This window comes from Mesoplodon bidens (assembly GCF_964165515.1).
Source record: "Mesoplodon bidens genome assembly, chromosome: X".
Taxonomy (NCBI): domain Eukaryota; kingdom Metazoa; phylum Chordata; class Mammalia; order Artiodactyla; family Ziphiidae; genus Mesoplodon; species Mesoplodon bidens.
This window is the reverse complement of record NC_138163.1, coordinates 41,276,062-41,288,579: the sequence shown is the minus strand read 5'-3', so window position 1 is coordinate 41,288,579 and position 12,518 is coordinate 41,276,062. Positions and strand designations below refer to the sequence as shown.

At 36.8% G+C, this 12,518-nt stretch overlaps 1 protein-coding gene across 1 annotated transcript in view; it reads left to right on the top strand.

Moving 5' to 3' along the window:
- HTR2C (5-hydroxytryptamine receptor 2C) overlaps positions 1-10,510 on the top strand; it is a gene marked incomplete at both ends in the record, with an annotated part of 129,926 nt that extends 119,416 nt beyond the window's left edge. The window contains one exon of the mRNA XM_081221988.1: positions 9,690-10,510. Coding sequence (XP_081078114.1) covers positions 9,690-10,510 — 821 coding nt within the window. The remainder of the gene's footprint in view (positions 1-9,689) is intronic.
- Positions 10,511-12,518: the final 2,008 nt, after the last annotated feature.

Below are 12,518 nucleotides of genomic sequence, written 5' to 3'. Positions count from 1 at the left end.
TATGTTATTTTATACATTCAAAACATTATTCTAAGAAGAGATCCTTAGGTATAAAAAGGTTTGGAACCCTTTCCCTAGATTTTTGTATGACTTCTTTTCACCAAAGGTCTCCCTAAAAGATCATGACCTTGAAGTTTCCCTTTATAAGAAAGATCCTGTTCCCAACTTACACCTGTCTCCTGAGTTTTAAACAACTATATTCACAGAGAATTCGATATTGATACTCACAAACATCTCCAACTTCACACAATCCAAAGTGAGTCCATTACTTTCACTGCCAAAATCCTGCTCCTTCATCTATGTTCTTGTGCTTAATGGCATCCCCATCTACCTAATGACACAAAACAGAAATTTTCGTTTACTTATTAACTCTTGTCTCTCCCTCACATGCCACATCCTATCAATCATCAGATCCTATCAATGGAACTTCTAAATAGCTCAAAAAATCTGTCTATTCTCCCAATCCCCTCTACTCTTCCCTTAATTTAGACTCTCTTCTTTCCCTTGTATAATAATTTTTTTTAAAACCTGTTACAAGAGAATTGAGGCCACCCTCTACCCAAGTCTTGACTTTCTTCCTGGAACCCATGAGTCTATTTTTTCTCAAGTTCTCAGGGTCTGGCTCCATTACTCAATGTCTTTTTCTCCACATCTTCAAACTCCCTCTCCTGAATATTTTTCCAATAGCATGTAAGGGTGTTCAACTGTCTGATTTTATCTTTAAGAAAGCTGACTATCCACACTCATCTATCTGCATTTACTCTCCTTATTTCTCACTGCTTTGTGGAATCAACAGATACACATTTAAATCACTTTGTGCATCCAGTTAACAACTCTGTTCTTTTCCCATTTAACACTTTCTTCTCATCTCTCTTCTACCTTTTTGTATAGGGCTCAATAATTTCTGCCATCCATTCACACTATGTCTTCTAATAGAAAGGAACAACCAGTCTTTAGTCCTAGTGTAATTTTTCCAACTGTTTCCAACTTTGCCTCCTCAGGGACCTTTATCTATCATCTTAACCTTTCTTTTCTGTATCTTTAAGCTCTTCCACTCTATTGGCTTTCACCTTTAATGTGTAAGCATATTATTGCACCTTAAATATAATCTTAGTTTCCTCAATCTTCATTAGCTTATGAGCAACGTAGGGGAGGAAAAATAATTTTCCCTCTACGCTTCTGAGTTTTTGGCTTAGACTCCTATAATAAAACACAGCTTAAAAAGAGAAAACAAACAAGTTTATTAACATGTATATGTTATGTATACATGGGAGATACCCAGAAAAACTAAGTCTAACTTCCCCAAATGGCATAAGCCATCACCTTAAATACCATCTTCAGCTAAAGACAAATAAAGATGTGGGGTGGGGGAAACCAGTTATAAGAGGTGACCAGGAAAAGCTAGGTAAACAAGGGTTAGGTTTGTTATGCAGAATTAAGTGGGCTTCTTCTCCATTGATAAGATTCTCTTATGATTTAGTCATCCTTCTCTTCCAGGTACAGAGAGGAAATGTTTACGAAGGGAGATTTCCTTTGTAAATGCAAATTTCTCTTAGGCTGTTTTCAGAGCTTCTCTTGTGTCTGTCATTTCTCAAAATAATCAACCCAAAATAATCCTTACGGCCAAAGACGCATATTTTGGGGTGGCATATTCTGCTACTCATCAGTAGTAATGTTGCCATATTTCGACGTTACCTCAAATTTCACTTCCTCATGCACTCAGCCATATTATAGTTGGACCTCCCTAGGACCTCCCTCACTGTTAAAAAATAAAATTCAACTGAGTAAATTGGGAGATCTAATTGGCTTTATTCAATGATTCATGAATTGGGTAGCATCCCTTCTAGTGAATAGATAAGCACTTCAAGGGACTGGACAAAATGGAAGGTTTTTACAGGCAGAAGGAGAATGGGGCAAGGAAGTTATTAGCAAAAGAAAATAATTATTTCAGGTTAGGTCATCTTCTTTTGAGGGAAAAGGTAATGGAAGGGGTCATTATGCAGATTACCTCATTAGTGCTGACCAGGAAATTTCAGATTGCTTAAAAGTCACATTATTGGGAGAAGTTGAGACTGCTATTAAGCCTTGGTTTGCCATCATGAAGGCAGATGACTCCATTTGGTGCTTGCTATTTCTTTTTAACACCCAGCTGTCCAGAAACTCTTACTCAAGTTTATCTTACAAACTCTGGGCATTCCTTTTGTCACCTCATGAACTGTCTTCTCATGCTTTCCTGCTTACGAAGAAACTTCTTTAGTTCCACTTTCCTCAAAGTCATTTAAGGTCTTTTCCTTACTTGATATCCTTCATTCATGCATGCCTAGGTTCCTACTCTTCCCAAAGCTAAAAACTCCTTAAGTTCAAAGTTGATTCTCAATCTGATTCTGACTTCCTTAAAATTCCCACTGCATCATCACAATACTGATTTATCTGCCAAAGTATGCAAAATGTTTCTCCAACTCTCAGTCACACTTTGCCACCTGAGAACTAAGGCAGCACTACTTGTGTTTGTCTTCTATGTTCTTCTCTGAAAATAGTTCCTTCATCTTCTGCTGTCAATTCCCATTGTCAAGGGACTCGCTTATTACTCCGTGAGGCAAGGGACCACTCCCATCAGCCTGACATTGTCATCCTCCTAGGTGTCCTTGAAAAAATTCCTCTCCATGAAAAACTCATGAAAATAGATACCTAGGAGATAGCCCTGCAGTTCAGTAAAAAATTCCCTTAATCTATGTTTTCATTTTGATGTTGGTCAATCTGCTCCAGGAAATGTATTTTATAATCTCTCTTTCCTCTGTCTAATTACCATTATTCATCCCTTGGCAATCTGTTTCCTGTCTTCACTACTCCACTATAATTGTTCTCTCTATAATCACGAGTGACCTCCTCATTTTCAAAGACAGAGGAAATGTTTCAAATTCTAGACCCTTCTGTGACATTTGATGCTGTTGAGGATGGCTTGTTCAGAACACTCCCTATTTTTGCCTGTTATGACATAATTTTTCGTTCACAGTGTGAACTATTACCATGCGGCTGATAGCCATTTTGCAAATTTTGCTACTGATAATTTTGATCTTACCAGAAGATGTCAAAAGAACTTTATCAGACCGGGCTCACACATACACTGACAATGTAATGCTATGTAATGACTACTGTCTGGCCAACACTGATTGTAAGATACTATCAATTGTAAGATGCATCACACATTAGAAGATGTTAAAATCTAAAAGAAATGTACATCTAAGAATCATCGGCATATGGTATTATTATCTGATTGAAGAGAATTGATCTGTGTTGCTTGAATTCAAGGCTTCAAGAAATAATGCGAACATCTTTATACATTCTCTGAACTTACTTGCCTTATCTGAAGTAAAATAACTGCACCAAGTTATTTTATGGTTTTTATGAGGCTAGAATAAAATAATGCATATAAAGTATATACTGCAGATACAGTACCAAAGTTAGTAAGCACTCAATAAATGATAGTTAGTAGTCGTGGTAGTCATAGTAACACATATTTTCAATAAAAACTTGAACTATAACTATTACTGAATTCAGTGTTCCTAAAATGCTAAGACTCCACAAGTTTATTGAAAGTATTTTTTTCTCTCTGAGTTTAAGTAACCTTAATGAATAATAATCACTTTTACAGGATTTTCTGAGAACTAAGTGATAATGCATGCAAAATATTTGACTGTTTATTGGTTGAAGTAGTACCTGATATTTTCAGCCGAATGTGAATTATAACTTATCTTTGTTGTTTCTAAAATTCTAAAGATGATATAGATTTATTGAAGGTAATTTCAGAAAGACTTACTAATTCTAGTTAATAATTCCTTCTCTTTATGTTTTTTGTCTGGATTAAATAATATATGAAACTATATAATTATTAAACACGACTCAGTGTGTGACAAATAAAAAGCACTCAGTAAAAAGTAGTTATTATTATTGCAATTGTTGTTATTTATACCTGGTATTTTCTTTCTTTTTTTTTAACGTTTTTATTGGAGTATAATTGCTTTACAATGGTGTGTTAGTTTCTGCTTTATAACAAAGTGAATCAGTTATACATATATCCCCATATCTCTTCCCTCTTGCATCTCCCTCCCTCCCACCCTCCCTATCCCACCCTTCTAGCTGGTCACAAAGCACCGAGCTGATCTCCCTGTGCTATGCAGCTGCTTCCCACTAGCTATCTGTTTTATTTTTGGTACTGTATATATGTCTATATACACACTACCACTCTCTCACTTTGTCCCAGCTTACCCTTCCCCCTCCCAGTGTCCTCAAGTCCATTCTCTAGTAGGTCTGTGTCTTTATTCCCATCTTGCCCCTAGGTTCTTCATTAACTTTTTTTTTTAGATTCCATATATATGTGTTAGCATACGGTATTTGTTTTTCTCTTTCTGACTTACTTCACTCTGTATGACAGACTCTAGGTCCATCCACCTCACTACAAATAACTCAATTTCATTTCTTTTTATAGCTGAGTAATATTCCATTTATATATATGCCACATCTTCTTTATCCATTCATCTGTCGATGGACACTTAGGTTGCTTCCATGTCCTGGCTATTGTAAATAGAGCTGCAATGAACGTTGTGGTACATGACTCCTTTTGAATTATGGTTTTCTCAGGGTATATGCCCAGTAGTGGGATTGCTGGGTCATATGGTAGTTTTATTTTTAGTTTTTTAAGGAACCTCCATACTGTTCTCCATAGTGGTTGTATCAATTTACATTCCCACCAACAGTGTATGAGGGTTCCCTTTTCTCCACACCCTCTCCAGCATTTATTGTTTGTAGATTTTTTGATGATGGCCATTCTGACCGGTGTGAGATGATATCGCATTGTAGTTTTGATTTGCATTTCTCTAATGATTAATGATGTTGAGCATTCTTTCATGTGTTTGTTGGCAATCTGTATGTCTTCTTTGGAGTTCATTTTCACTTTTTCTCCTTGGACATATCAATGGTTTAAAAATATCAAAGACTGCTCCATTATATTTGCTAAATTAATTTAACTTTTCTGAAGTTAACTTCACCAAATAACATGCACCTTTCATAATTTTTACAACAATGAGTGAGATGATACATGTAAAATATTTAGTTGCTATTATTGATGTTGTTTATGTTTACCCTGACATAACATCACCTGAATTTCTACTAGCTGAAAAATTTTAAATACTGAGAAAGACTTTATAAATTTGCTGAATTTAACTCTCCAGGGCTTAAGTAACTTCATCCATTAATATAGAACAGCACCTCTCAAACTCTTTGATGTCAGGACCTATTTATAATTTTCGAAATAGCTGAAGACCTCAAAGAGCTTTTGTTTGTATGGATTATATCTATTGATATTTATTATAACTTAAAACTGAGAAATGTTTAACATATTTATGAATCATTTCATTTTAAATAACAGTAATGAATCCATTTAATGTTAACATAAATATTTTTTATAAAAATAAACTATATTTCCCAAAAATAATTGGGAGAAGGCTGACATTGTTTTACAGTTTTAAAATCTCTTTAATATTTAGTTTTAGGGAAATATAGTTGGATTCTCATTTATGTATCTGCATTCAACCTGTTTTATGTTATTTGGGTTGAAGTTTATAAAGAAAATGCAGTTTTAAAGATAAATAGCTGGAAAAAGGAAACATAGCAAACTCTCTAAAAGAGTATCAGAGGCCCCCCAGGGTCCTTGAACCACACTTTGAAAACTGTTGACATATACTTTTAATTTTTTTTAAGTATTGATTAAGATAATCTGTACAATAGATACTGCTATTAATGCTGCTTTAGTTGCTATTATTTATATTTCATTTCCAGATACTGACGAAGAACTTGAGTTTCTTGTTTTGTTGACTGCATTCACAGTTTCTAAAAAAACAAAAACAAATAAACTAGTGATGATATAGATTTGGTAAAATGGTTAAGCTCCTTCACCAAATAATATCTGTATTTTAGGAGCTTTAACCAAATTGAGATAATACATTTTATATCTTTAATATAATATATAATATATATATATAATATATATATTATATATCTATATTATATAGATATATAATATATCTTTAATATGCATGGCTCAATGCCTGGCATACAAGATAGACTCAGTAAAAGGCAGCTTTAGAATCACTCTTTGTTCAATGTACATAAAATTATACAAATAGATGCCAGGGATAAAATTGGCCTCACATACCCAATAACACCTTTAGCTCATCTGGGATAACTCTGCTACCCTCTCTTGTTGTCTCTCAACAGGCTTACTTTTAGGCCCAAGAATCCTTTATGAAAGTGAATAAATCTTTTAACAAAAACAAGTTAATACCAGTTCAGAGCTGGGCTCTGAGTAATGCTGACTTCCACTGATCTTCTGATCAGAGTGTGAGGCCTTCCCTAGAAACTTCAGTTATCTAGAAATACCTAAAATATTGTGCAGCATTTCCTTGGGAATTGAATCTCCACTCCAGCACTTGTTTCCTGAGTGTAGATATGTCTACCCTTGTCAGGGTTCCTCCAGAATGAATGCAAACTCCCCAGATCAAGTTTCTAGCCTCAGGCTCTGGTTCCCACATTGCTGGAGGGCAGGGGAGGGGGGCAGTTTGGAAGGGGAGCCATTCCACTATACCCCTCCTCTGGTCTTGCTATAGGATCCTGAGAAAGTATAACATAGTTTTCTACCAACATTTTGTCAGAAAATCACCTTCTTCTCCATATTTATATGCAAATGTTGAGCGTTTCCAATCAGGAGGCCAAGATTTTTGCTCTAGAAGTAATCACTTCCAAAGTTAGCAGTGGTAGTAAATCCTAGAAACTGTTATGATCTGAGGTCTCACAGCCATTTCTTTCTCTGTTTCAGAAAGGACTTCTATGTCTTCTTTTAATTTCTTCAGTTTTTAAAATATTAAATTTTTGTTATAGACACTTTCAAAGATTGTAAAGTTAGATAGAATTATATAATAAAACCCCATGTACTCATTACCCAGCTCCAAGATTTATCAGTTTATGGACTACCTTCTTGCATCCATACTTCCATCCACTTCTCCCTCCCATATTATTTTGAAATAAACCTCAGAATCATAATACTTTGTCCTTAAATACTTCAGTCTCTGTATCTAAAAATATAAGATTTTTTCTATATAACCACAATATCAACATCACTTTTAAAAATTAATGAACGAAAATTATTTAATATCATCAAAAGGCCAAACATTGTTCAAAATTTCCACCTGTGTCATGAATATTTTTTAAAATTTATTTCAATCAAGATCCCAAGAAGGTCCACATATTATAATTGCTTGATAGGTCTTTTAAGTCTCTCTTAATCTTAGGTTCTCTGTCTAATTTTTTCTCTTGTAAATGATTTGTGTTTAAGTAACCCGTCCCTCTTTTCTTAATCTCATATTAGCTTCCTTAACTCCAGAAAATTTCCTTCAGCCTAATCCTCACTAAAACATTTCATGAAGGATAAGCCAATACTGACTTTTTGCAGGCAAGCTGGATCTACACTCTTTCTAGATATTCCCTCATATTTATAACTTTTGGAATAAAGATCCTAACAGTACAAACTGACCACATTCTTACCTGTCATTTTATAACTCTTAAGAAATGTAATCTGCGTGGTTCATCAAACTGGGTAAATATTACCTTCTGATACTTGCCACTCTTCCCACCCAGAGTTCAAAGGTCTTTTCACCAGATCCTGCACTGTATTACCTGAGGACACTTTCTGTTTGCAGTGTCTCCTAGTTTTCACAGCCGTTTTTACTTTCTTGAATGGCATGCCCAGGTTCAGGGTTGCAGGTATGTACCAATACCCCGGGAAGTCTTGTCACATCTATCACTGGTTCTCTTACCATCACTTGGCCTCTTTCTCTAGAAAAAACAAACAAACAAAAAAAACGGGGGCTTCCCTGGTGGCGCAGTGGTTGAGAGTCCGCCTGCTGATGCAGGGGACACGGGTTCGTGCCCCGGTCCGGGAAGATCCCACGTGCCGCGGAGCGGCTGGGCCCATGAGCCATGGCCGCTGAGCCTGCGCGTCCGGAGCCTGTGCTCCGCAACGGGAGAGGCCACAACAGTGAGAGGCCCGCGTACCGAAAAAAAAAAAAAAAAAAAAAAAAAGGTCATTTAAGAAATTCAGGGTCTGAGTTAGAAGGCTTAAAGATCACTTTCCAAAGACTCTTTCTTCCTCATGTCTTCCTAGAAATTAATTAACAATCAATATCCTCAGCGAGCTCTTAGCAAAGAAACATTTACCATTTATTTCCTTCTTGATCATCCAGCCAAACACTCTATACCTGACAAAGTGTCTTAAGACAACCTGTAGGGGAGTTCCCTGGTGGCCTAGCGGTTGGGATTCTGGGTTCAATCCCTGGTCGGGAAACTGAGATCCCACCACCCACGCTGTGTGGTAAAAAAAAAAAAAAAAAAAAAAAAAAGACAATTTATAGGGACTTTCAGTTTCAGATTTGTCACTGTTCCCTGTGTGTTCCCTAAAGCCAGCAATGATCTTTGAGAGTGTGCCTCTATCCCCTCTCACAGTTCGTAGTGCAGATATCCACCAGCTCAGGATTCCTCATAATAGTCTCATAGAATCCTAAAAATGCAATCTGAATTTTCCCAGGCTTCAAGTTCCTGTGGACACAAGAGAGAATAAATTAACATTAAAATTTGAATTTCACTTGCAAGTTATCCCTACTTATTAATGTAGGACCTCTTCAAGATCTACCATAATGATTTCTAAAAATTTCTAGGTTTCTTACTTATGCTCAGGCATAAGATCACCTTCTGCTCCCACCTCCTTATTGATATTTTCTGCCTGTGAGCTTCTTTATTAATGGAAGTGCTTACAAAATTACTACGTCTCAGTATTCTTAAAAAACAAAAGTGTTCAAAACTCCACACAGAAATGGGAGGACTGTATCTTTCCCAACTCAGCATTTCTATCTGTCTCTTGACCCTGCTTAAGCACAGTCTCAGGAAAATGCTAAAAAGACAGTCCTTTCTGTTTCTGCATAGATTATGTCTACACTGTGGTTGGATCTAATTCCTGTTTGGGGGCCATACTATCCTCTCCATCTCCAGTAACTCCAGAGCTCCTAGGCCCTGTCTCCAAAGGACACACACACAGAAGTTCCTCTTCTTTACCACTTTCCTCAGAAAAGATGTCCTCAGCTAAAAGCTCAGCCAACCCTGATATGCTATAATTACTCTTGTAGGTGGCATATACATCATTTTTATTGCATTTGGAAGATGCTTAAAAATGAAGTTGAATTTATTGAAGTCACTGAGTATAGATGCAAAGTTATTCACTTATTCAACAAATATTTATTGAGTGTTTCTATGAGCCAGGACAGTTCTAGGAATTGGAGATAAAACAAAAAAGACACGAACCACTCTTATGCACAACCATACCTATAATTATCTCAATAATGATAATTCCACATCTTCTACAGGAAATTTGGCGAGAAGGCATTCCTAACTTGAAAAAAGCTGTCATTTTCTGATATCATACTGCTACTCTTTCATGTGACTACCCATTTATGCTGTGAATAGCCTTCAACAGATAGATCTAAATTTTCTTCAGTGAAATGCAATTAAATGTGGCCTACTGTACAAATCTGTGCGACCCTTCAATATGTTGTAACAATGTCCTACCTTCTTTTCTGTTCCTGTAGGTGTATCAGTTCCTATCCCAGTGATTGGGCTGAGGGATGAAGACAAGGTGTTCATCAACAACACCACCTGCGTGCTGAATGACCCAAATTTCGTTCTTATTGGGTCCTTCGTAGCTTTCTTCATACCGCTGACGATCATGGTGATTACATACTGTCTAACGATCCACGTCCTTCGCCGACAAGCTCTGATGTTACTGCATGGCCACATGGAGGAACCGCCTGGAATAAGCCTGGATTTCCTGAAGTGCTGCAAGAGGAATACTGATGAAGAGAACTCTGCAAACCCTAACCGAGATTTGAACCCACGCCGAAGGAAGAAGGAAAGACGGCCAAGGGGCACCATGCAAGCTATCAACAATGAACGGAAAGCCTCGAAAGTCCTTGGCATTGTTTTCTTTGTGTTTCTGATCATGTGGTGCCCGTTTTTTATTACTAATATCCTGTCGGTTCTTTGTGGGAAGGCTTGTAATCAAAAGCTAATGGAAAAACTTCTGAATGTGTTTGTTTGGATTGGCTATGTTTGTTCAGGAATTAATCCTCTGGTGTACACTCTTTTCAACAAAGTTTACCGAAGAGCTTTCTCCAATTATTTGCGCTGCAATTATAAGGCAGATAAAAAACCTCCGATCAGACAAATCCCGAGAGTTGCTGCCACTGCTTTGTCTGGGAGGGAGCTTAATGTTAACATTTACCGGCACACCAATGAACCAGTGATTAAGAAAGCTGATGACCAGGAGGCCGGTATAGAGATGCAAATCGAGAATTTGGAGCTACCAGTTAATCCCTCCAATGTGGTTAGTGAAAGGATTAGTAGTGTGTAAAAAAGAGCGGTGCAGTCTTTTCCTACAGTAAAGCTACAAATGTAGGAAATTGTTCTATAATTCTTCTGTCGGTCATAACCTAATGTAAATATTGCTGTCTGAAAAAGTTGTTTTTATATATAGCTTTGCAATCCTGTACTTTACAATCATGCTTACAATAGTGAGATTTAGGGTTCTGTATTTACTGTTTATAATAGATTGAGAATAACTTACTTTGGTTGTTTGATGCAAACGTGTTGATTTTTTCCCCCTTCCTTCCTTCCTCCCTCCTTCCCTCCCTCTCTTTCTTGCTTTCTTTCTTTCCCTCTTCTCTCTCTCTCTCTCTTTTTCTTTTTCACATAAGGAAGTGTTGATCTTCATCTCAGGTGGCATTTGCAGGAGACCAGAATGATGCACAGGACAGTGGTTACATTTCAACCACGCCAAAATTGAACAAATTCAGTGAAATCTTTTTTCTGGGTTAACAGTAAATATACACTTTAAATTCTTGCTCAGCTCATCTACACACATAAACACAGTAAGATAGGTTCTGCCTTCTGATAATCTATCATAACTATTAGTGAGTCAAAGGCAGAACTTAGCCTTGTTGTCACACATAGGGGAAATTTTGACATTGTCAGAATGTTCTGTTGATATTTTACTGCAATGTCTGTCACCAGACATAGTGGTATTTTAACATAGCAGCTGGTTAACCAGGACTACAGAAGTGGAAGGATGATACGAGATATATACACCAATAATAGCTTTTCACTTCTTACAGACAATGTTTAAATTCTGATTATAATGACAAGCAAACTGGAATTAGTGTTTTCATTCTGGTCCTTAGTAAATACCTAATTCCATGATTGAACTGGGAAACAAAATCTCAGAGTTATTTCCCAATCCAGGATTCATCATCAATTGGGTTTTGATCTCAGGATCCTGGAAAGTTGTGTGCTACACACAAAATGAAATTAGCATTTTGAGCCTTATTAAAATAGTATATTAATTATGGTACCTCTATCTATAGGACCTAATTTAGCAGTCCATTTTTGAGTAAAACTTGTGTTGGAAGCATAGATGATCAAAAGCTTGGAAGTTTTGCTTGATTAAGGACTACAGAACTGGGCCCTTAGAATGTGAAAAAAAAGTAATTAAAAAGAAGCTTTTACTGAACTTTGGGAAAAACAGAAATACAGAGTCTCCATTTGGATTTTAAACAAAATGTATCTCATTTACAGATCCTTCCAAACTCTCTAGCGCAGGCAAGGCCGCAGCTAATTTGTAAAAGTGGCAAGCTCTTCATTGTACTGCAATTATGTACCAGAAGTTTAAATCTTTGTTAAAATATAGTGTTGTGTTACAGTAAGTGTTGGCCATTGTTTCATTCTTGGGCCTGCTGCTCTCTAAGAGTTCAGTACCATTTTACTAGTTTGTTAACCGTGAAAGGTTTTCAAACATTGCTAAAGACAGACCATTAAGTCTATGCTGTATGCAGAGTGTACAAGGGTTTCCAGTAACTGTATTTCCATGTGTGTCCATGTCACACAACTGTGGATCAATTTCTGAAGAGTTCATGATGCTATTTCTTATGCCTGTTACTTACACACCTTAGAGTATCTTGAAATTGGTGAAGGCAGAATCTGAATTTCTAAAACCCCTGGTGTGTGTCCTCAACACACAGCATAGATAAATCCAACAGTCTGTCACAAGGGCAGTGGGAGAGCCAACAGACGTATTTGAGGAAACTCATACAGTCTCTACGTGATTTGCAACACTGCCAAATGCTGGTCAGTTGCTTGAGCGTGCCCAATTATGACATGAAAGTAAAGTCTACCTGCCTGTTGGCTCTGTTGAACTGCATGTTAAAACAGTTATATGAAATTGAGTGAGATCTAATTCTTACTGAAACGAAAATGTCTGAAGAAACACACCATGCACTGAGCATGAGTTCTGCACATACAGATGGTGTCCTGCATGTATGCCGTGTATGATGCATAAATCCATCGATTTGTATTAATGTAAGGCA